Source organism: Lactuca virosa, chromosome 4, assembly GCF_052849685.1.
Source record: "Lactuca virosa cultivar CGN04683 chromosome 4, Lactuca_virosa_CGN04683_v6, whole genome shotgun sequence".
Classification (NCBI taxonomy): domain Eukaryota; kingdom Viridiplantae; phylum Streptophyta; class Magnoliopsida; order Asterales; family Asteraceae; genus Lactuca; species Lactuca virosa.
Genome location: NC_136429.1, coordinates 375,437,158 through 375,462,183, shown reverse-complemented (window position 1 = coordinate 375,462,183; position 25,026 = coordinate 375,437,158). Strand labels below are relative to the sequence as shown.

The window sequence follows — 25,026 nt, the reverse complement described above, 5'->3', positions numbered from 1 at the left end:
TTTCTTAACATGCAATCTTTGTCAAAGTGGTAAGTTGCAATCGTATCCGGAGTCTCCTACCAGTTTGCTCTCCTTCTTCTCTTCTTCTTTCTGAGGATTATTTTTGATCTCCTCTTTCGCCTTTTCTGAGCTGTAGCTTACCTGCCAGTTTCGGTTCTTGGCAACAGGGAACTTTTTGTGAGCAAACCGCTTCGGGTTGGAAACCATCATTGCATACTCTTCGCTTGTCAGATCACATTCTGACAATTCTGACTCTTCTTCATCTTCTTCCATATTCTTCGCCTTAGAGAGAAGGGCCAATGATCCCATAATAGACACCACTTTCGCTTCCTTTGTCACAACACTTTCATGAGACTTGAGAATACCCACCATCTTCGCCAATGAATAGGTTTTAAACTGCTCGTGAGCCTTCACAGTTGATACCACAGCCATCCATTAGGGTCTTAAACCATTCAGAAATGTGACCTTCTGTTTGATCACTTCTCTTCCAATACCATGCTTGATCATCTTGCTCAAAAGATGGTTGAAACGATCGAATGCCTGAATAAGTTTTTCATCTGGCTTTTCTTGGAAAGATCCGAACTCAGAGAGCAATAGAGTTTGGATAGAATGTTCTAGGTCCTCATCAGTGGAATACAGCTCTTTAAGTCTATCCCTGATCTCTTTTGTCGTGGTGCATGGGCTTACCAAACGAAAAGTATCGGACTGTAAAGCAAATCTGATCATTCTCATGGCTTTAACATTACACAACAACTTATCTTTTTCGTCTTGAGGAATCTTGTCCACATCAGTTAAGAGTTTGTTGTACTCCTTTTGAGTCTTAATGGTTCTATTTGTTCCAGAATGAACAAAATGACCCAATGTTATTGCTTCCCAGATAAGATAGTCATTGTTTTCATAACCAACGACATAATCCTCAAAGTGATGCGTCCAAACTTCATAATCTTGAGTGTATAGAATCGGGATTCTGGTTGTGGATCCAATGATGTTGGAGATATTGATCGGATTGGTTTGTGAATCATCGTGAGACATGATGACCTTTTTCAGATATCTGCTAAGAATCAGACTCGTAAAGATTAAATTAGGGTTTTATCAAAAGCATGAAACAACGTCAATGAAGAGATGACAGCTCCTACAGATTCGATAAAAGCGGAAACCCTAAAAAACATTCTTCCAACAGAAGAGATGTGTATGTATTACACAGTCTCCCGCTTTGATACCAATTGATGAGAATAATATTCTCTAAGATCGATAGATTCAAACAGATATCAATAAGACAATAAGAAGTAATAGAAAACGATAAACACCACTATGAATCAAACGTGTGTCGAATGATTAATCTGCTCCACCTCAGAAGAATTCAATGAGAATTGCTACTGTAGATGTATGTTAGGGTTACAGTACAAGATCTGTAAAATAATAATCAAGAAGCGTAATTAATATAATGCATGCATGCACTATATATATACTAAACCCTAAAAACAAAACACGGCTGGACAGGCCCAGACCGAGTATACAAATGGACCTAAGAGTTAAGCCTAATGACGCAAACTCTTAGACTCAACAAGGCTATATTTAGTGAAGTGTTTAAAGTGGGATTTCCAAACAGTATACTCTGTATACCAAACTAACCCTACCTCCGATATGATCTTACCTGGTTGCTCCTTACTTGATAGATCTGGATGTAGACATTGGGATTATTGAAGAATCTATACTATGATTAGTCACCAGGAATATAAGACTAAGACTTAATGATGTATGCCTAGGTCATATCAAGGGAAAAGCTAAAGTGTTAGGCGAAGCGCTGCCCGAATTTTGAGTCATCCAGTTTTAGAAAGTGAGTGCATAGTTACTTTCATCTTAAAAATAGATATAAAGTATTCGGATGATTAAATGTTATGTGTACCTAGTATCTGCATTTCTTGATATTTGTGTTCGAAGAAATAATATGATTTTTCCTGATTTGATCGTATATGTATTTTCATATATATATATAATATATTAGGTAGTGATAGGTGATGAAAGATGAAATGATGATGAGAGGTCAATTCTATTAAAGTACTAGTGTATAGATGAACTGGTCATCTACAAGAGTATAGATGATGACCACAGACTATTCTAGATGGTCCATTAGAACGATGGCAGGCTCGCAACCTGTAGGTGTTAATGAACCATATGTTTATTTGATGTACTCTATTCCCCTATTGTTGCCTTATTGACATATATTGCTAAAGGAATCCCCTAAGCAGTATTGTCTACTCATTGCTTACGATGATCCTTAGGATAGGTCCCTTAAGATCAGTATTCTAGGATCATAAAATGAGAATAATGGGAATGAGTAATCGGTTCAATTATTTGATGTGAAATATATAATTAAAAAACTTAATTATTGTGGGTTGAAAACTCTATGTACTCACCAGGCTCCCAAGCCTGACCCACTTAGTTTTCTTGTATCAGAAATAGCGGTACGAAAGCACATGGATGATGAGATATTTGAGGAGTCTGTAGGCCATTAGTATGAATAAATGTTATAAGGTCTGTAATGAATAGTTTATGCTTATGTTTTCTGTATTGATGATGACATCTCAGTATTTTATATAATGAAAAATGTTTTTTTGGAAATACTTTATTTAAATATTTTGGGAACAAATTCCGCAATGAAAGAATACTCTGAATAAAATAAGCATAAAGAAAAAGTTTTAAATTGGCCGTGAAAATAGGGATGTCACACCCTACCCTTCGTTTTTAAATTTCCTGCAATGATTTGAGTCATTTGAATGGAAATTCCAGACAACATTTCACCTATCTCTGAAATAGCTCTTGAGTTTTCAAATATGTTTAGATTTTGTTGTTGATTATCACATTGAAGTCTAACCCTAAAATCTTCTAGAGCAGTTTTTAGGATTACCTCAATATCTCCTAGATTTGCAGAATAGCTATTGTTTTTGGTGGTTGTTGAAACTGAATCTCCTGACCTAGAAGGATCTTCGTTGGTGCTCTGTTGATTTGGATTTGGTACTGGTTGTTGATTTCTCGCCATACTCTTTATCATCGCTATTATGAAGGTCTAAGGAAAGTAAATATCTGATACCAATGTTATGACCCAGACTGATTAAGGTTGAGAACGAGCTCAACGATAAACAATATCACAATGACCATAAAAGCTAATGAGATCAATTATGTGAGATTATCATGAATGAAAACAGAGATAGAGACTAGAAGAAGACGATTGTAATTCGCATTCATGACCTAATCGATTGACAAAGAAACACACGCGCACACACACACACATATATATATATATATATATATATATATATATATATATATATATATATATATATATATATATATATATATATATATATATATATATATATTGACTTTCTCTTAATTGATTGTGTAATAGTTGTGTGTGCCAAATAAATAGGCTATGTGGGCTAAGTAAATCAAATAAAATAACTAATAAACTATAAAAATAAGACGCATATCATCTACAGTCAATTTTGAAAGTTTCTCTTTCCTACTCTTCTGCAACAGAATAATGAAAAGATGTGATATAAGAAGTCATTACCAAAATGATGGTCTACAATCATACAAGATATTGTTAAACAACCTTCACGATGTTTGCATACTCAATTTTCTTTGAAACCACACTGATTTTCCCAAATGCTTCAGATATCTTAACAGCATCTCATTTATTGACCCTAATTCTTGTAACTCTGATTCAAACCCTTCTTTTTTCCTTTTTGAGACCTGGAGATTATTGTCATGTATAAACGATATTGCGAGAATATTAAGAATATACATGTAATTAAGTTAATCCACAAACTTTCTATCTTCTTATCATCATATTCATGTGAACTCTCTTACATTTCATCACTTATACCAATAACTTACTAGGCTTTGTTAATAATGTTCCATCAATATTTACAACTACAACATCAAAAATAAATATTAAAATAAAGTTAATATCACTGTTCTACTGAAGGAGACATATGTATTGTTTTTTACCTTTAAATCCCTCTCCAGTCAAACTCAGACGCTGAGCCTCATCAAGATCATTACAGACTAATGTTTTCCTCATAGAAAATACAATGGCCTTGTCAAATACTTAGCCTCATGAATTTCATCAAAATACTAATGTATTTCACGGATGCCTTATATGGCCATTGGCTTACTCATATCAAAGCAAGACTGCAGTAGCAGCCCTAAAAAATCGACTCACTTTCATATCAGAGCAAAGCTTCACCATCATAAACTTGTAGTACTTCCCAAGTGTGTGATTTCAAAAACCCATGTAGAGGGGCATTTCAGCAAACAGTAGGTGCCTATCATCAAATATAAGCCATCAAACCCCCAATCAATAAGTAATTAACAACATAACATAACATTTAATTAAAATAAATGGCCAAAATAAATAAAAATAAAATGAATTTTTGATGTATGTCCACCCCCTTGTATTGAAGTCGGCTCCAAGTTTAGGTTGGTCGATTTCACAAGTGTTATGTGCTTCCTTGTTGATTTTCAACCTAAAGAAGAAGAAGGAAAAAGACATGTACTTTCAAAATTGATAGCAGAAACCTAAAAATCATGTTTGGAGACTTACAAAATCGATCCCCAAAAGGTCAAAATTGTGTGTGTAGAACTTCAAAATTATATGTAATCCTGTAACAATGATGTATTAGTCCTGGGTGTGATTTACTAACCTCATCGTCTCGCATAAAAGATTATATCCTATTGCATCCTTCTTCTTCGTCTCGTTCTCAATTCATGTCGTCTTTCTCTAACGTTGACCTCCAAACACAATATCACTGAAACATTTATGGAATCCGGCTAAAACCCTCTCTCCCCGTTCTCAGTTCGTGTCATGTTTCTCTAACTTTGACCTCCAAACACAATATGAATAAAACATTTATGAAATCTGACTAAAACCCCATCTCCATTGAAGTGGAGAAGAAATTCGAAGCAACAGGTAGGTGTTTAGACATCAGAGCAGCATGGGAGAGGGAAAATCATGAAGGGTAGTGTACAGGGTTTGTTATTGCTGGTGAAAAAAAGAAGGAACGGGTGCGCACCTGGTGGGATAGCACAACGTTGGTGGGTCGTTGAAGCTTTAAAATTGCATCCAAGGGTGGGGCTCGGAGATGACGACTACAAGCAGCGGAGGAGGCAGGTTGAGAGAGAATGAGGGACTATTAGACAACGAAGAATGGAGATGAATTGGAGGCTACAATCGACTTAGTAGATGGTGGGAAGCAGGTGGAAGAGATCAATTTGAGGGTAACGAAGGTCACTGCAAATCCACCAGACTCCAAAGCACCTGGTATTGGAGTTGGCTCAATACTTGCTACTATTTATAAGCTGACACTCGTTTTATTATGTATAATAATTTAAAATAATATTTTATGAAAAACATATAGATACTACTGATGTAGATATATTGTGATAATATGCCCACCACACCTATTGAGAAATATTTTCTCTGTAACTGTTGTATGCATCTTTGCCATTTTTAGTAACTACGGCATAAACTCAAGTGTTGCGCAATAATGTAATTATGCGGTTAAAATAATCGTGGGTAAAAAATAAAAATATATTGGAATATATGTTTTACTCTTGTTTTTAAAACTTCGTTTTTAGTTTTATGCTATCCAATAACTATTATCAGTTTTTTTTATAACATCAATATAGTTGAAATACTCTTTAATATTTGTTTTCTATTATCCAATAATATTTTTAAAATAAAAAAAACAAGTTGTTTTGAACGAGCTATTGATAAGTAATATTGACCAAATAGACTTTGTATTACGTTATTTATATTACATCAAAACATCCAAAATTTTAGATATGAACTTTTAAATATTAAACGTTGAAATTAAGAATGATGTCAAACAAAATATACAATTATATATAAATCTCATCAAGAGTTTTAAAATAAGTCGAATAGTAAATATGATAATTGATTTTCAAATATATATTTTGGAAGGTCTACATTTGACTTTATATTGGTGTGTCAGATTCCCCTTCCTTGACTTGTACCTAAAAAACTAATTTGAATCAGTAATATAAAAATAGATTTTACAAAGTTTGAAACAAAATAATTAAAAAATATACATGGGTCTTCTCACTACCGGTTAACGGCCACCTACCTCTCTATTAGTATCGATTCCACTATACAAATTTGAAGCAACCGTCTTATGCTCAACTTCTTTCCCGATTCCATGCACTATACATAACAAAAGTAAATGAAAAAAAAAACAAATATGAGTGTGGAAATGTTTTTCTTGGCAAAACATTCTAGTTAACTAATCAATTAAATAACATAAGTTGAAGAGTTAGGTGTTTCAAAAAATTGATATTCTTATTAATCAATCAATTAAGTAAATAAGTTGAAATTATTAAAATCATTATTAAAAGTCATTTTATTGGAATTTCAAATAAATATGGTTGAAGTGTTTTGGATTATAATAAATAGATATAAATAGATATTTAGATAGATTAAGGTTTTTCATTTAGATTTTTTTTTTTTACAAAACTCACTTTCTAATCGTCTCTTAAATCACATTAATTTATTAAACTTACTTGAATCCTCAACCATTTGTGGTAAGAAACGATATACCGGTATTTAATATCACTTGGCTATAAACCCTTTTAGCTTCACACATACAAAAATAATTAATAATTTAACTAATATTTAACAGCTAACATTCATACCTCTAATCCTATGCTTAATTAACACAACTCTAATCATATACCTAAATCTATTCATTTGTCTACCACGTCATTTAAACCTGGTTAGAAACCTCCTAATGTTCTGGTCACATCCCCTTCGGTACTTCAAAGTTACTGTTAAATGTCTCAAATAAAAACCATATATTTGACGAGTCTATGAACAATATAATATCAATATATTTGACAAATTTAGAAAAAGACCAGTAATTCATCCAATATTTGTCTGCTTATTTGTTCTTATTATTTAAATGTGTTCCTTTTAGTCACTATTTGTGCCTTTATTTTTTATTTCATCATGGTGGACCACGTTTTTCTTTCTTTTTCTTATGTTGAAGGTCATCTATGAAACATTTAGTAAACTGTTATGTAATTTCGTTATCACAAACTGACTCAACCAATTTATTACAATTACGTGCCCTTATATGAATGAGCAAAAGACAATGAGAACAATGTTACACAAAACAACATATCAAACACCTGTAAGTTCCGATAATACAAGAAAAAAGAAACTATAAATAAATCTCGCTATAACGCTAACAAAACTACTACATTAAGCTACCTAAAACTCCATGACATGTAAAACAATGCAAAATTTCACCTTCTTATTTTAGATGCATACAATTAGTATAAAGAACCTCGGAGTTTCACATATAACCAGAAAAGGTCCCTTCAAGTCCTTGTGGCTGTTGAGACACACACACCACCAATCAGTGTGCCAACTCTTTCACCCTTAATAGCTTTTGCAATGTTACCCGGTTTCCCAAGATTGAATACAACAACTACATCATAACATACTTTCGTTTATTTAACTATAATAGCAGTATGTGACATGAAATTTGTAAAACAATTACAAATGTTAGATTAAATATTTTATAATATCGGTAAAAATATTTTAGTAGAAAAATAAAAATATATTAAGTAGTTTATTTAGAACATACCCGGGATGTTGTTTTCTTGGCATAAAGTGATTGCAGTCATGTCCATAACAGAAAGATCCCTTGATGTTACTTCTTGATAAGTCAAAGAGTCAAGGAGTCGAGCTTCCGGATTATTCCTTGGATCTTCATCATACACACCATCCACATTTGTTGCTTTTAAAACTACCTCCGCATTAACTGAATTCCAAAAAAAAAAAATAAGCAATGGCAAAATTGTAAATAGGTAGTCTCATTTCCCTGACTTTCTCTATTAAGTCGTTCTTTCTGCATACAGGAAAAGGAAACGCTCGAGTGAGGATTATTTTCTTTTCGTGTACAAATTTATCGAAAGTGGAGGGTATTTTGGTCAATTCAAGTGAAAGGATTGCTTACTTTCTGCGCAACGAAGGGCTGCGGCGGTGTCTGTAGTGAAGAAGGGATTTCCGGTTCCGGCTGCAAAGATGACAACACGGCCTTTTTCTAAATGTCTGATGGCTCGTCTACGAATATAAGGTTCAGCCACTTCAGACATCCGAAATGCTGTTTGGACTCTTGTTGGGATTCCTATGCTTTCCATTGTTGCTTGTAGATATATAGCATTCATAACAGTTGCCAACATACTAAAAATTTTAATTTCAAATTAAAATTAATTACCTCGTGTTTTCCATGGATTTTCACTTAATGGGGACATGACTTAATCTGGTAAGCTATATAGGAGTGTTTTCTTTTTTACTTAATACAAAAAGAACGAGTTAATATAGAAAGTCAGTGGAAAGAAAGAACGTTTTCAATTTCATGTTAAAGTCCTAAGTTTGACAAATTTGTTCTCAATCAGGTAAAATTATATACGAGTGTTTCTTTTTGACTTAATGCAGACAGAGTCTTAATAGAGGAAGTCAAAGGAGGTAATTTTTTTTTTTAAATTTCTCGTTGTTTACTTTTTCCATCGTTTTCTCAAGTATTTTTGAGACCATTTATCCAGACAACACTTAATGGGAAATAAAAGAAAACAAATAGGGACTAAAAATGTTTGTATCTTGATACATTATATAATTGTTTAGTAGATACCAACATTTTTCCTTTAATCTGTTTCTATCAAGAAGGAATGGTGGAAATTTCTTAAGACATCTAATGAAAATTGCAACGTTTGACTAAAGTTTCAGAAAAGTAATGAGCTATTTGCCAAATGACTAAAATGCCCTTTAGTAGTGACAAAAAAGTAGCGCCTTGTGTAGACAATTAATATCGTCTTTACCAGAAGCAAACATGTTTCAAATTACCAAATTACCCTTGCTGCGAAAAACATGACTTTGCCTAAAAACATAGGTATAATATGCAAACTCATGTTCACATGCCTTACATTCTTATCAAGAATCATAAGAAAAACATGTAATTCACCAAAAAAAGGTTGATTTTGTTTACAACATGAAAATAGATGAAGATTGATTGAAGGAAAGTAAATAAATTGTACCCAATGTAATCAGCAGATGAACGATCAAGACCACTACTTCCTGCCCATGAAGCTCCACGGAAGATATTCCCTCCACCAACAACTATGGCAACCTGAAACATTCATTCAAAATCATATATAGAATTTAAAGGGTAATGCAAAAAATTATAACCCCTTTCACATTACAAAAATCTGAACATAAATTGTGATGTTAGAATGAGTAAAAGATATTATGAGGAAGTATTGTAATTGAGAAAAGAAAAAGAAATCTACCTCAATGCCAAGCCGAGTAACATCTGCAACCTCTCTTGCAATAGACATTGTAACCTAGAATTTAAAAAGAAGAGGATTATATGTTAATAATATATCATATAATCGCATATTATTGACAAGAAAGAACAACCTTTCTTACCTTTGGGTCTATATTTTGTTCACCATCTCCAGAAAGTGCTTCTCCACTTACTTTAAGAAGCACCCTTTGCCACTTAACAGAACCTCTGGCTTTTCCATTTTCATTCAAACTAATCCCAAAAGAATTGGAAAAAGTACATTAGGGATGTATAGGTGAGAAAACAAAAGAGGTAATCAACATAAATGGGACATCTAATTCTCTTAGGCCCAATTTTGTTGTCAAGGACATGACATTACATGACAGGTTGTTATGTGTATGATGTCATTTAGGATATGTGAATGTGCGCAAAAATGAGGAAAGGGATTTGAAAGACTACTAACCATTCAAAGTGGAAATTAGTATTTAGAAGAATAAGAGAAGGGTTGATGACAGGTGATCACTAAGTGGGAATAATCTTTTACACAAACTTTTATACACAATTTGCAAGAAATAGTCGCTCCTATAATCCATTGTGTAATTAGCCTAAGAGGCTAAGATCCCATAGGTTTGTTAATTCAATCTTATTCCTTGAAACCCACATATTGTTTGTTCATAATCAATCATACCCGCTTTCAATTATCAAGACTTTACACGCCTAAATGAGAAAAAAATCAAATTTTTATTCTCTGGGTGCTAGTTAGAAAACATATCAGTTGTACCTTCAAATTAACACGATGTTCATACAGGTTTCACAGACATGCATACACTGAAAGACGAAATCGTTAGAACAAGCAATGATTGTGGATACCTAAACGCCCTGGAATCTGAAGAGCGACCATTTTCAGAAGACGAACAATTGATGGCCATGGAGCTGTACTTGCTGTTAAACCCATAGCTTATATGATTATGTCGATGATTTGGTTTGAGAAACCCCAATAATGGTGAATAAGAGATGGTTACGGAGGAGATTGCTCGGCCGGTGGATGAGGCAGACAAAGCCATGGGGAAAGATGTTAGAATGTCAAGAACACGAGAATGTATTGATTCCTTATTCAAATTCTAGAGCGTCTTGTCTGTTAGATTTTACCCTAAATTCATTCGGGATTGTAGATAAGGCTGGGGTATATGTATATGCACCTCGAGGGCTTGTTGTTTGTGGTAGGGGCTGACAATTCTCGACACGAAACTCGACACGACCCGCGACACGACACGAAATAAATGAGTTTGGGTTGAGTTTTTCAACCCGCCAACCCGCCAACCCGTTTATTAAACGGGTCATATATGGGTTTCTCAAAAATAAACAGGTTGACCCGCCAACCCGTTTATATTCTAAATAAAAAAAATATTTTATTTTTAAATGTATTTATGTATCAAGCATTAATATTTAATAAGTATTATATAATGTATACCATTGATTCATAGACCATTTGATTGTTTTGACATTTTGACTCGTGGTGGATGGTCTAAGGTCGTAAGTCGTAACCTATAAGGCTAAGTCTGTAACATGTTTCTATAAATGTTTTTAATTTTCATCTGGATGTTTAAGACTTAAATGTTTAAAATTCGGACCCACGAACCCAAATCTGACCCACGAACCCGTCAACCTGTGAACTCGTATAAATAAATGGGTTGGCGGGTCATTTATGTGTTCCAAACCCGCCAACTCGTGACCTGTATATTTAAATGGGTCGTGTTTGGGTTGACATATTTTGACCCGCCAACCCGCGACACGCCAACCCGAACACGACACGATTGCCAGGCCTAGTTTGTTGCTTTAACTAGTTTATAAGCTTTGGGAACACGGTTACAAAATTAATTAAATTTTCATAATAAGAACTCAAAATTATTAATCAATACTTAAATAAATTATTAATTAAGAAATATTTTTTAGTTATACAAAATTATAATCGTTATAAATTTAAAATTTGAAATGAAGAATTAATAGGTTGACAAGTGACATGCATTAATTAAAATATCTAATAGAGTGACACATGACAAAAAAAATATACATTAATTAGGAAGCCTAATGGATATATGTTAAAAAGAAATTAAAACTATTATTTTATTATAATAGGGATTTCTTTTTTCATCCTCCCGTGCTTTTATGGTGCTCTTCTCCTCCTAGATTCTCATATCAACTTTATCATAGGGAGTAGCGATAGTATGGGTCATGCGAATTCAATAGTTTTGACTTATGTTTTCTTCTAGTATTATTAAAAAAAAGTATTCTTTGTTAATGTAACCAAGTATTTTAATTAAGAAAAATGGACTAATCTAATCGATATAAATATTTTTTTATCTTGATTAATTTTGTTTTGGTAAAATAATCATTTTATTCAAAACAATGTGTTCCGGAGTGAAGTCCGGAATCCTAGAGGAATATTCGCAATGACATTCTACATTAAATTTTTATTTTTTAAATTAAATTAAAAGTTGTCATTTCCGGTATTTTCATTTTTGTGGGTAATTGCAAAAAGTAACAATGGTTGAAACATCTAATCTATTGCAAAAATTAATAATTACATAAACTTAAATATGTTTTAAATAATAATACAATATGCAAATGGATTTGTCAAGTGACCAACATCTCTAAGAACCAACAAAAGAACACTTCTCATTTATCATTATATTATTTGATTATAAATTTTAATTTGGTTGTTTATTAGCATAAAGTAGTAAGTATAATGACATCCTTAAATTAAAGTGACCAAATTGGCATGTAACACCCGATGTCATGTATTTTTATATTTCAATCCTTTATATTTTAAATGTTTGCAATTAAGGCCCTTACGTTGGGCGTATCAGGCTTGTACGTCGGGCGTAAGTCATCTTGAAAGTCGTGGCGGAGAAGGAGTACGTTCGTCGTACATATGGGTACGTCGGGTAGGGGTGCAAACAAGCCAAGCTACTTGTGAGCTACTTGGGATCGGCCCATTAAAATCTCGACTCGAAACCGATTTTAAACGAGTCTGATCCGAGCTCAAGCTTAATATTAAGCTCGTTTATTAAACGAGCTCGAGCTCGAGCCTATGTCACTAGGCTTGATTAGGCTCACGAGCCTAAACGAGCCTTTTATAATATAATTTATTATTATTTTTATATATTAAAATAAAAATATATTTAGGGAATTAAGGATTTAGGGTATTAGTAAACGAGCTTCATAACGAGCTCGAGTCGAGCTTAAGCTTATTTAGACACGTGAAACAAAAAAAACGAGCCGAGCCCGAGCCCGTGCCAATTTTGTATAATTATTTACGAGCTCAAGCCGAGCTCACTACAAGAAAGCCCGAATTGAGTCGAGCTCGAGCTCAAGCCTCGGCTCGGGCTCGACTCGGCTCATTTGGACCCCTAACGTCGGGCGTACTTGTGCAGACCTTAAACCCTAAATTTTTTAGGGTTATGTCCCTTATTTAAGCATCTTAATCCCCTTGGACCTTCTCATGACCACTAAACCCTAAAATCAAAACCATGGACCTTGTGAGGGAGATTTGAAGCTTGAGAGTGATCTTTGAGTGTTCTTGGTAGCGAAGGAAGATCATCCAAGGAGTGGTGGTGCATTCAGGCCTTTAGATCGATCCATAATCTACATCTCTTTGTTCATCTTTTGAAGGTATAAAGTTCATACCTTGGAGCTTGTTTTGATAGATCTTGTCTAGGCTTGGATTTATGTTCTTTTTGTCCCAAAACCTTGATCTTTGTGAGTATGGAATACTCCAGAGCATATGAGTTGTCCTTTCAGATGTCTTAGGGTGCTTAGAGTCATAAAAATGTTAGTTTGGTCCTTCATTTCTTCCATGCATGAGTTACGGATATTTTAGTGAAGTGAAATGTTAGGGTTTGGGGATTAAGCTCTCTTTAGCCATGCAAAGGCATAAAGTCAGAGACTTTATGCATTAGGACATTCTTTAAGGGTTAGATCTAAGGTTAGAGTAAATGTCTTAATGATTAAGATGTTAAAAGTTGAGTTTTGGGATTAAGTCGTGTACCCCGTGCATAATTCTGGCTACGCCTAGCGTAGCCAGTTGCGAACCCGACTTCTTTCCTACCTTGCGCTCTACGTCCAGCGTAAATCTGGGTACGTCGTGCGTACGACTGCAGGTTGACTTTCGTTGACTTTTTGACCAATTGTGCCTTAAGTGGATTTGTGAGGGATTTTTGAAGGGGCAAAATGGTCTTTTACCCTAATTATGGATTATACTTGGCTTGGCATTAGTGGAGTATGGAAAATTATCTTAGTTATTAGTTAGGGTAATTGGTGTAATTATTAGGCGGAGTCTAGTTCCGGCAGTTCGGGTGTGAGTTCTATCAGTCATCTATGCGAGGTAAGTCTCCTCACTATTCTTACCTGTGTGGTAGAATATATTTATATTTGTGATAACCAACTGGGTTTATGTTATATTATTGTGATATGTGTTACTGTGTGTGTTGAAACTTTGGGTAGTCTCCAGGGTTGTTAATAACCCATAGGGCGTGTTGTTTGCCCATTGAGACTTCAGGTAGTCTCTAGGGTTGCTGATAACCCATAGCTATTTATTTTTTTGCTATGTTGTATGTGGTATTTTAAGGAACTCACTAAGATTCGTGCTTACAGTTATTGATTAAATGTGTTTCAGGTACTTCTAAGGATCACAGGAAGGTGAAGGCTTGATTGTACACATTCGTCTGCAGTTTATAATTCTGGATATTTTGGGACACTCTGATATTTTGATGATAATCTGTATTTGACATTTGTGATTTCCTTAAGATGGTTTTTATGAACAATTTTTTTATATGAATTTTAAAATGAAAATTTTGGTTTGGAAATTTGTATGTTACAAATTGGTATTAAAGCCCTAGTTTTAGGGATTTGGATTAACACTCGTGGGATTCCAAACTCAAACTAAGGATCTGAGGATTTTTATAAATTTTTTTCCAAAAGAAACGAATAATTTCAAAAGAGAAAACCAGATGAAGCAGTGTGTACAATCAACCAGAGCTCGAGAGGTAGTTTCCCAAATATCTCTATTTATTCTATGTGTAGTGTTGAGTTGGTATCTTATGAACTGATAGAACTGCATGCTAAGTGATAGGTTAAGGATCCTTTAAGAAAAGTGTGTTCGGGTTTCCTGATTTGTGATGCCTTTATCCTAGGAGATTGCTTTTATAAGATTGAACCTATCATTGCTATTTGCTTAGTGTATGCTGCATAATTGTACATAGTTAGGATTTTATAGCCTTAGAATGCATGATTTAGCCTTTCTTCTTGTTCCTTGTTTGGTTCTGGACTTGAGGTAGAATCATTTATTCGACTATCTATCGAGTCATGTATTGTGTACGATTGGCATGCTCGAAGCAAATGGTGAGGATAGCGGGGATATTTGCGAGGCGGAGTGTGATGGGTTTTACATGTATTAACACGGATAAATCCTTAACACTTAAGGGAACATGTAACCTAAAGATCTAATTCATAACACTATTGATGTAACATTCTATTGAACAATAAGAACACACTAACCCTACGCAGTTTCGAAAATTGTAGATGAAAAACCATACATTTTGATTGTTCTAGTAAACATTCAATAATTTTTTTCTTCAATAACTTGGAAGCTAGCACCACAAGTGTCGTGCCTCTGATGGTTCACACCTAACACTAGCAACAATAAGCTTTTGAGAGAGGAGAGAGTGGATGATTTTGGGCCTTCTTTTGAGTAGGAGGAGATGGTTGGCCAAAAAATGAAGGTTAGGGGTCATTATATAGTGCAACTTGGAAACCCTAGATAACCCTAAATGAATAAAATAATATTTATTAAATTTGGTAATTATCTAGCTTCCTATTTATCTGCAAGGAATATTCCAAATACCCTTAAATACCCTAATTTTGTCCACCTCCTTTCAAGGAAGGTTCTGGACTCTTTCTTGTTTAACTATTGAACAATGACACTTTAACCCTTGCACTTTTAATTAATACAATTAATCCCAAAATTAATCTAATTAATTTATTGATTAATTATTAATTAAATATTATTATTTCTAATTAATATATTATTTTCATATTAATAAATTCATTCATTGCTATTTATTAATCATATAATAAATCAATAAATTAGTCTCTCTCTCTCTCTCTCTCTATAAAAGTCATCATATTTAATTACTAGGTTTGAGGGCAACCCAAACGGACTTTGCTCATAATTCAAGATTATACTAATTCAGTTATTGGTTTAGACACCTAATCTAACAGTCTCCTACTTGGATAAGTCTATAACTGCAATTACCGGTATAACTTCTAAATTAAACAGCAAAGAGCGCTTCCATAGCAATTGCTGAACTCCGAACTAAACAGATATTTGTCCTAAGATAAGTGATCAAATATTCCTTCGTTCTACTAGATATCATACAGACATGAGACATGGATTAGAATCAATCTCATTGTCCAAATTTTGTTTCCCGATTTCCTGATTTGTGATGACAATATAAGACTTCAAATTGAACACATCAATTGAATCATGGTTGGACCCAACACTATAAGCCAACACCAAATCACCGAGAGGCCCAAAGACATTTCTTTTTCCGTTAGGGAAAAAGGAACAAAAAAACTTTGACGTATATGCTTGTATCCTTTACTCACCAAATCATACATGACACTGCGTTTTATAACATCATGTTACTGATGCGTTTACACAAGACTAATGCACATCCGATTTGTAAATTACAACTCATATACCTCTGTTTCAAGAATATAAGATATTATTATCTCAGAATTACTTGTGATATAGTTCATGAAGTAATTCTCTGAGCGTGGGTTTATCCAATACTTAAATCTCCATTTCTAAGTACTCATGAATGTTGTAGCTTTACAATTGTTATGTTTAACTTCTTTAGAAAATCTACAATCTAATTCATGACAGTCTTAATTCACTACTTACTTCCCAAAGTATGAGAGATTGTGGAATTTGAATAATTAAATTATTCAGGAAGTAAAACATGTAAAACAAAACACAAGAATAAATAATTAACAAAGGTAGTAAACAAACTCATAAATATTCTCTATTATTTAATCACCAAAATTCAATTACATTTATTTTGTAACAAGTTTCAAACTAATCATCTAACTATTAAAACTAATGTCATCTCTCAATCCAATGCTCCTAGCATGTTGCATGTGCTTAATCCTACTCAGAGCCTTTGTTAGAGGATTTGCGGGATTATCTTCTGACGAGATTCTTTTCACTATGAGATGACCTTCTTCAACTCTATGTCTGATATAATGGTATTTTCTTTCAATATGTATTGATTTGTCATGATCTCTCGGTTCTTTGGTTAAAGCAACCGCTCCTTCATTATCGCAGAAAAGTTCCATTAGTTCCTGAATGGTTGGGACTACTCCAAGATCTCCAATGAAGTTCTTCAACCATGCTGCTTCCTTTGATGCTTCACTTGCCGCTATGTACTCTGATTCACAGGTAGAATCAACCACTGTGTCTTGTTTGGAACTTTTCCAAGTAACTGTTCCTCCATTTAAGGTAAATACTATAACGCTTGGTTCCTGGCATGTATTTAAACATATAAATTATTCAATTTTGTAGAGCAACTCGACGAGTTGGTAACCCCAACTCGTCGTGTTGAAATGTTATAGACCGCGTGTTTTAAGTGACCAACTCGACGAGTTGGCTGGAAGAAATAAAACCCTAATTTCAGGGTTTTGCACCCTAGTTAAACAACTTAAGCCCCATAAGTTGGCCTCATTTCCAGCCTCCACTATCCTAAACCCTAACCTCGAAACCCTAAGGCATCTTTGAGTGATTGCGAGCCATTTTTAGTGTGTTCTGTGTGTTTGAAGTCATTGGAAGAAAGGGGAGCTTGGAGATACAAGAATGGGCTGCTAGATCCAGAATCCTTTCTTCATTTTCGACATCTTTCTGGTAAAAAGTCTCAACCTTGATTTGTGGTTACTTAGATCTTCATCCTAGTGTTCTTTTGCTTGTTTTTGTCCAAATGAAATGGTCATTGGGAGTTGGACGTCCCATATGGAAAAACCCCTTTAAGATCCAGGGTCTTAAGGAGCGTTCATGGCATAAAGGTGCCAACTTTATGGCCTTAAGAGATCCATGCACCTTCTAAGCCCTTGTTTTGGCCTCTTAAGCTTCATTTTGCCATGCATGTGAGTAAAGTTGAAGACTTTACGTGACCTTTTAGCCATTAAGGTCCATATTTGTGTTCATGAGCTCTATCTTGAAGATATGGTGGTTTTTGGATTAAGGCATAAGCCTTTTAGGATTAGGGTTTGAGCTTAATGCCTTTGGGGTGGTTCTTCATGGGTAAAGTTGGAAACTTTACCCTTCTAGACACATTTTAAGTCTAGATCTGGAAGATAGGGCTTCGGTTTGAAGAATAGTGGCTTAATGCATTAAGTGCGTTAGCTGATCGAAGAACTCGACGAGTTCTTAAGGGAACTCGGCGAGTTGGGTTGGGGTTGTCCCGATTCTGTTGAAAAAGGAGGAACTCGACGATTTAAAGGGAAACTCGGCGAGTTGGATCGAAGTACGCGATTTTGTGCTTAATGGAAACTCGGCGAGTTGTGGGATAACTCGACGAGTTGAGTCAACTCGGAGCGTTGACTTTGACTTTGACTTTGGCCAAGTTTGACCTTTTATGGGCTTTGAAGTATGGATCGGTATCTAAGGGATTATTTATGTTTAGGGGTTGAGTAGAGTAGTTTCCGGAGCTAGGGATTTATCCAGTTATCTTTCAGCATTCAAGGTGAGTTTCCTTACCGGGTTTAGCGCGTCGAAGGCACCAAGGCCGGCCCATGTTTACATTATGTTGTTAGTATGCTAGTTGTCTTCGTGACTCTTGCATGTGTTGTGTTTATATGTTTTTCCAAGTCAAGGCCCGATGTCGGGAGGGGCCCGATGGATATTTGTATGCTATGTATCTCTGTGATTATTGCATGTGTATGTGTTTATTTATTATATGTTATTGTATGTTAGGCGGGGCCCATTTTACCGAGCTCAGCTCGATGTCAGGCGGGGCCCGATGCCAGATGGGGTCCGAAGCCGGGCGGGGCCCACTATTTATTTATTGTATGATTGGTATGTGGTATTTTGGGGGAACTCACTAAGCTTTGTGCTTACAGTTTTCAGTTTATGTTTCATGTACTTCTGGTTCCAGAGGGAAGAGCTCGGGATGACTGCATGACACACACCATTGGGATTTTGTTATGATGTTATACTCTTATTTATGACAATTAATACACTGGTTTATTTCAAATGTTTGGATGATATGGAAAATTACTATTTTATCTAATATTACATCGAAAATTTTTGGGACCATATTTTGGATGTGACAAGTTGGTATCAGAGCCTTGGTTTGAGGGATTCGGGCACATCCTCAGGTGTGTCTGAACTTAAACTAAGGATTTGATGGAAATTTTCAAAAGAAATTAATTTTTTTTATATAAAAGGATTTCTAAAGGAAAAAGGGTGTGGTGCATGCAATCAGCCGAGCTCAAGTAAGTTATCCCAAAATACCCATGCATGTATATATGATATGAATTGTGAATTTTGAATCACATGCTAGAGTAGGGATAAGGATCTATGAGAGATGCCTTTGTTTGCCTGTTATATGAGCTTATAGATTTGCATGCTAGTACTGATTAGTCAGCAATAGGGTGGCCTGATTAGGTTATGCTCAATTTTGTTTTCTTGATGCTCGAATGCTGCTTGCTTTGTGATTTTAGGAGTTCTTACTAATCTTTGCTAGTTAGTAAGCAAATATGATAAGTTACATATTATGGAAACTAAATAATTTCAGAAGGTTAGGTTTAGCTCTATTACGCAGCTCTTGTCTAGATCCAACCGTTGTAGGGAGAGACCTCGTATTCGAAGAATTATCTAGTTTTTGTAATATGTAATTGTATTCGTAAGCTAGTTAGAGGTGGTTAGCATAAGTTCCTTCTGCAACTGATAGCGGAGAGTGGGGTGGAGTCTACCCTAGGAGAACCTAAGATGAGATTTAGTATTGAGAGCCCTAGCTGCGATGGATCTATTGGTTATAAAGTAACTTGGCTGAGTGAAGGCACTTCTTGAGGAAAGTACGGATAGATGTGGAAGGTAGTATGGGCCCGTACTACTGGAAGCAGAGGATCCGTACTCAATTCAATGAGGGTTGTAATGAAGCCAGGGAGCTTGTGTAGTTATGATTTCCCCGTTATGCATTGATGCTTATTCCGATAGTTTTATGGTGTATTTTCAATATGGTGGTATTGCGAGGCAGGCTAGTGGGCAGTTTCGGTGTCGGGGAGAGATCAGGATCGGGTTCTTGAGTCAGGAAACTTGATGACCAAACGAGGGAGTTCATCTCGTCTGAGATTACGCGCAGTATCCTTGATCAGACTCCAATGATTTTTGGCTCAGCCAAGGAGGGTATTCTGGAGCTTCTTGATGAGAGATTGAGCGCTTTTCGTGCTGAGATTGTGGCTCTGATTGGGATGCGCTCTCTGACCTTCAAGGAGTTTTGGGCTTGTGGAGCGCTAGACTATCATGGGGATAGGGACCCCATTGCGAGCAGCAGGTGGTTGAAAGATGTTGCCAATGCCTTCCGTACCAGTCGTTGTCCCGATGGGGAAAAGGTTAGACTAGCATCCTGCCTCCTGAAGGACAGGGCTCGTGATTGGTAGGAGGAGGTAGGGCATGTTATGGGATGTGATGCTATTGATTCGATGACTTAGGGTGATTTCTCTACCAAGTTCTGAGCCGATTTTGCACCGGTGATCGAGGTGCAGCAGCTGGCGCGAGAGTTTCAGGATCTCGGTTAGACTACTCATACAGTGACTGATATCACCGCTATATTCCGGGAGAGGGCACTTTTGGTTCTGCAGTATGTGGCGGATGAGGAGATGAAGAAGGCCCGGTACCACGAGATGTTGAGGAGAGATATCTGACAGTTTGTGAGCCGATCCAGCTGCAAGACGTTGGAAGACATGATATCGAGGGCTAGAGAGAGGGAGATTGATTTGGAGATGGAGAGGAAGAGGAAGCCAGATTCTGTTGTGCGTGTTGAGGGGTCGGGCAAGAGGCCCAAGGTATCTGATTTTAGATATAGAGGCCAGCAGGGCCGTAGCCGTTGTGGCAAGTGCAGCAAGTCGCACAAGGGGACGTGCAGAGGGGTGGGTTCGGGATGCTTCAAGTGCGGCCGAACTGGTCATATCAGCAGAGATCGTACTGCTACCACCCCCGTCACTCTGGTATCTAATCTGATTTGATTTCAGTGCAATCATAGGGGCCACAAGAAGGCCCATTGTACGAGTTTGGTTGTTGCAGGACCAGTGTCAGCACCCGCTCCTGCGACATTGAGGATTACTGATGGCCGTTAGGGCCGGGCAGATGCGCCAGCGGCGAAGAGCAGGGCATTCCAGCTGACGGCAGAGAAGGCGCGTGCAACTCCCGACGTTGTGACGGGTATGTATCTTATCTTTATCTATTTATTTATATTGAATTGTTGTTTATGTTTTTGTGTTTCATTTTAGGATCGTTCCTCGTGAACGGTATCTTTGCATTGGTATTATTTGATTCGGGGGCTACCCGATCTTTTGTATCTTTTGCGCTTAGCAAGAGATTTGTTGGAGCTGGATCGTCCTCTTGATGTGGAGATTGTTGATGATAGGACGGTTAGGGTCACGAGGGTTCATCGGGATTGCACTCTTCAGTTTTTTAGCGAGCAGTATCCAGTGGATTTGGTTCCTATTCCTTTGCGCGGGAACAAGGTTATCATGGGCATGGATTGGTTGAGCCCTAATGGGGGCAGTGATCGACTGTGAGCAGCAGTTGGTTCGGGTTAGGACCCCAAGTGAGGGAGAGTTGGTGATTCAGGGTGAGAGACTACAACGTGGGTTGGTCATGTGTTCTGAAGATGCTGCCTTCATCAGGGTTGTGCAGGTTTTTTCGCCTATGTCATGGATAACCGGGATAAGGGTAAGGCGACCGTAGACGATGTGTCGATTGTACGGGAGTACCCGAATGTATTCCCGGAGGATTTTCCTGGGGTACCACCGGAGAGGCAGGTGGAATTCAGCACCGATTTGGTTCCAGGTGCGGCTCCGATAGCCAAAGCACCGTATCGGTTGGCTCCTCCCGAGATGCAGGAGTTGTCTACACAGTTGAATGAGCTGTTAGACAAGGGATTCATTAGATCGAGCAGTTCGCCTTGATGAGCCCCAATTTTGTTTGTGAAGAAGAAGGACGGATCCCATTGGATGTGTATTGACTACTGGGAGTTGAATAAGGTAACGGTGAAGAACCGTTATCCACTCCCAAGGATTGATTATCTTTTCGACCAGCTTCAGGGTGCATATTGGTTCTCCAAGATTGATCTGCGATCGGGTTATCATCAGATGTGAGTCAGGGACGAGGATGTGCAGAAGACAAATTTTCGGACTCGTTATGGCCATTATGAGTTCGTGGTGATGCCATTTGGGCTCACCAATGCTCCTGCCGCGTTCATGGACCTCATGAACCGCGTATGCAGACTGATGATGGATCGGTCTGTGATAGTCTTTATCGATGATATATTGGTTTATTCTAAGACGCAGGAGCAGCACGAGGAGCATCTGAGGGAGGTGCTGGAGACATTGAGGAGGGAGAGACTTTTCGCAAAGTTCTCCAAGTGTGAGTTCTGCTTGCGCGAGCTGTAGTTTCTGGGACACCATGTCAAACAGAAGGGTGTTCTGGTCGATCCGGCCAAGGTCGAGGCCGTGATTCAATGGGAGGTTCCGAAGTCTCCATCCGAGATTCGGAGTTTTCTTGGTTTAGCGAGTTATTATCGAAGATTCATCCAGAATTTCTCCAAGATTGTTGTTCCATTGACCCGACTGACCAAGAAGACGGTGACATTTTGTTAGGGGCCTGAGCAACAGGCAGCTTTTGAGAATCTTAGGCAACGATTGTGCGAGGCGCCGATTCCGACCCTGCCTGAGGGTGTCTATGATTTTGTGGTCTATTGTGATGCTTCGATCACTGGTTTGGGTGCAGTTCTGATGCAGCGGGGGCGTGTGATTGCTTACACTTCGAGGCAGCTGAAGCCTCATGAGGCGAATTATCCGACGCATGATTTGGAGCTGGGAGCGGTGTTTTTTGCCCTTAAGATTTGGCGGCATTACTTCTATGGGGTTCGTTGTTCTATTTACACGGACCACAAGAGCCTGAGGTGTTTGATGGATAAGCCGAATCTGAATATGAGACAGCGTCGTTGGTTGGATGTGGTGAAGGATTAGGATTGTGAGATCTTGTACCATCCAGGGAAGGCCAATGTGGTTGCCGATGCTCTCAGCTGCAAGGCGGTTGCGGCTCCGATCAGGGATATATGTTTGAGGATGACAGTGATTACTCCGTTGTTGGAACGGATTCGGGAAGCTCAGGTCGAGGCTATGAAGGAGGAGCGTCGGAAGTGTGAGCGGATTGTGGGTTAGGTGGCTTTTTTCGATTATGATAGTCGTGGATTGTTGACCCTGCATTGGAGGGTCTGGGTTCCTTATTGGTAGGGATGAGCAGAAAAAACGGGTACCTGCTTCCGGAACCAGAACCGCCGGTTCCGGAACTGGAACTGCCTTAAGCGGTTCCGGTTCCGGTTCCCAAAGTTTCGGAACCGCCTAAAGCGGTTCCGGTTCCAATTCTCATTTTTTCAAAACCACTACCCGCTGGATAACCGCCGGTTCCGGTTGCAATACTTGGTACCCAGAACCGCCGGTTACCCGGAACCGGTACCGGCAGGTACCCGCTTTTTCTAAATAAAATTATATATTTTTTAATTTATATAGTGGTTATTTTGTTTTTAAAAAAATGATAACTTCATTTACTTTTACGTCCAAGTGATCCTAGGGTTTTCATTCTAAAAAACGCCGACATTGAACTCTTCAATCTTCACTCTCGTTCAACACTTCTACTCTCAGTCTCGTTCCATCGTAACTTCCTGTTCAATCGTCAGCCTTACCTGCTCAATCGATGGTTCAATCTACAAAGACAACTGATTACTTGAAATTTCGATTATTGCATCCATATATTTAACCAGAACCTGATTTTTCAATTGTAGCTTCTGTTTGATATTCATTTGTAACTTCCATCAATTTGATTTTGCAATTATTGCGTATGTTACTTTCATCCATCTGTTAAAAACGAATACCAGAAGTCCAGAACCTGATTTGTCGATTATTGCATCTGTTACTTCCATCCATTTGATTTTTCAATTGTTGGTTCAGAAGCTGGTCTCAAGAAGCTCGATGAGTACCTCTTATCTCGTAGTTACATCAATGGGTGAGTCAAAAAAGGCTTTAGAGGTGTGTATCCGATAAATTTAAGCCTGAGGGCAGTATGGTCATTTAGTAAGAAAACTCATACATTTTAATTTTAATTGATGTTTATTATAGGCCACATCTCATGGTTTAGAGGAAAAACTTGGGAAGTCGGTTCCTGCTCATGCTGTTGCTGGTTCAATTGCCCTGTACTTTGTTGAGAGGTTAGTGTACATATATTAATATAGACCAATATACCCTTTTCATATAGAGTTGATGTTATTCATATGTTTTAGCATTGAATTTGAGATCGAAAATTCCTCTATTTTGTCCTAATTGATGGGCATTTTAGATTTTTAACAAATGATAGTAAATCTATTAAATCTAACTTTGCATTTATTTTGAACAGATGGTGCAAGTCCTGCAGTAAGCCTTTGTTCTTTATGTTGTTATCATGTTTTTATATAGAAAATTTTCATGTGATTGATTATTACAGATTGTATGATCTTGATTTACCAGGTCCATATGATGATGCAATTACTAATAAGATCAGAACAAGATGGAATCTTCTGTCGAATTCTTCAGTATCCTCTTTACCTGGATTCAATTGCCATTCATGGTGGAACTCTTGTATGTGTTATTGTTAACCTGAAACTATATATTTTTTGAAAACGTTTTGGATACAAGAAAGATAATAGAGCAATACATATTGATTTTTTAGGTTCCTTATTATCTTGATGAAGCAACAGTGTGGTGACTTGAGGTCTCTGAGCTGAAGAAGCAACTAGAAACAGCTAGACAAAAGAGTATTATTGTTAGAGCCCTTGTTGTTATTAATCCAGGAAACCCAACTGGCTAGGTAAATATATTATATGGAGTATTAGTTTTCTAAACACTAGTCAATGTGTTCTCTCAATGTTTCATAATTTATTTATTTGTCTATCTGTGTAGTTTCTTGCTAAAGAGAACCAACGAGACATTGTTGAATTCTGCAACAAAGAAGGTCTGGTTCTTTGTGATGTTGCTGTTTTGAGCTGTTGTTGTTTTACTATTGCTATTTTGTGTTGTTTTTTCTGTTTTGAGACTGTTTCTGTTTTGTTGTTTGTTGCTGACTTGTTAAATTCCACTTGTTGCTGTTTTAAGATCAAGTTTTTTTTAATTGTTTTAGTTTATATCTTGAACTCCTATTGCTTATAAAAGCTAATTTCTTTGGCATGTATAAAATAAAAAAATTTAATATTCAAAAAACCGGGTACCCGGAACCGGAACCGGTCTTGGCGGTTCCGGGAGCGGTTCCAAATTTCTAGGAACCGGTGTAAGCGGTTCCGGTTCC

At 36.9% G+C, this 25,026-nt stretch overlaps 1 protein-coding gene and 1 long non-coding RNA gene across 3 annotated transcripts; both read right to left on the bottom strand.

Annotated features, from left to right (window-relative positions):
• Window positions 1-3,449: 3,449 nt before the first annotated feature.
• On the bottom strand, window positions 3,450-5,334 carry LOC145169013 (uncharacterized). Of its 2 annotated transcripts, XR_013742242.1 has the most exons (4): window positions 5,079-5,334; window positions 4,710-4,889; window positions 4,015-4,532; window positions 3,450-3,756 (listed from the first exon to the last, which is right to left on the bottom strand). It is a non-coding gene; the product is annotated as an uncharacterized LOC145169013 (long non-coding RNA). The 2 variants fall into 2 exon arrangements; XR_013742241.1 differs by having other exon boundaries at window positions 4,710-5,334.
• A 1,853-nt stretch (window positions 5,335-7,187) lies between these two features.
• LOC145108762 (Amino acid kinase family protein) lies at window positions 7,188-10,547 on the bottom strand. The gene is made up of 7 exons (XM_079045842.1): window positions 10,242-10,547; window positions 9,515-9,623; window positions 9,376-9,429; window positions 9,124-9,215; window positions 8,046-8,272; window positions 7,674-7,850; window positions 7,188-7,514 (listed from the first exon to the last, which is right to left on the bottom strand). Exons 1-7 carry the CDS (start codon window positions 10,433-10,435, stop codon window positions 7,405-7,407), a joined length of 963 nt encoding a protein of 320 aa, XP_078901968.1. The 5' UTR covers window positions 10,436-10,547; the 3' UTR covers window positions 7,188-7,404.
• Window positions 10,548-25,026: the final 14,479 nt, after the last annotated feature.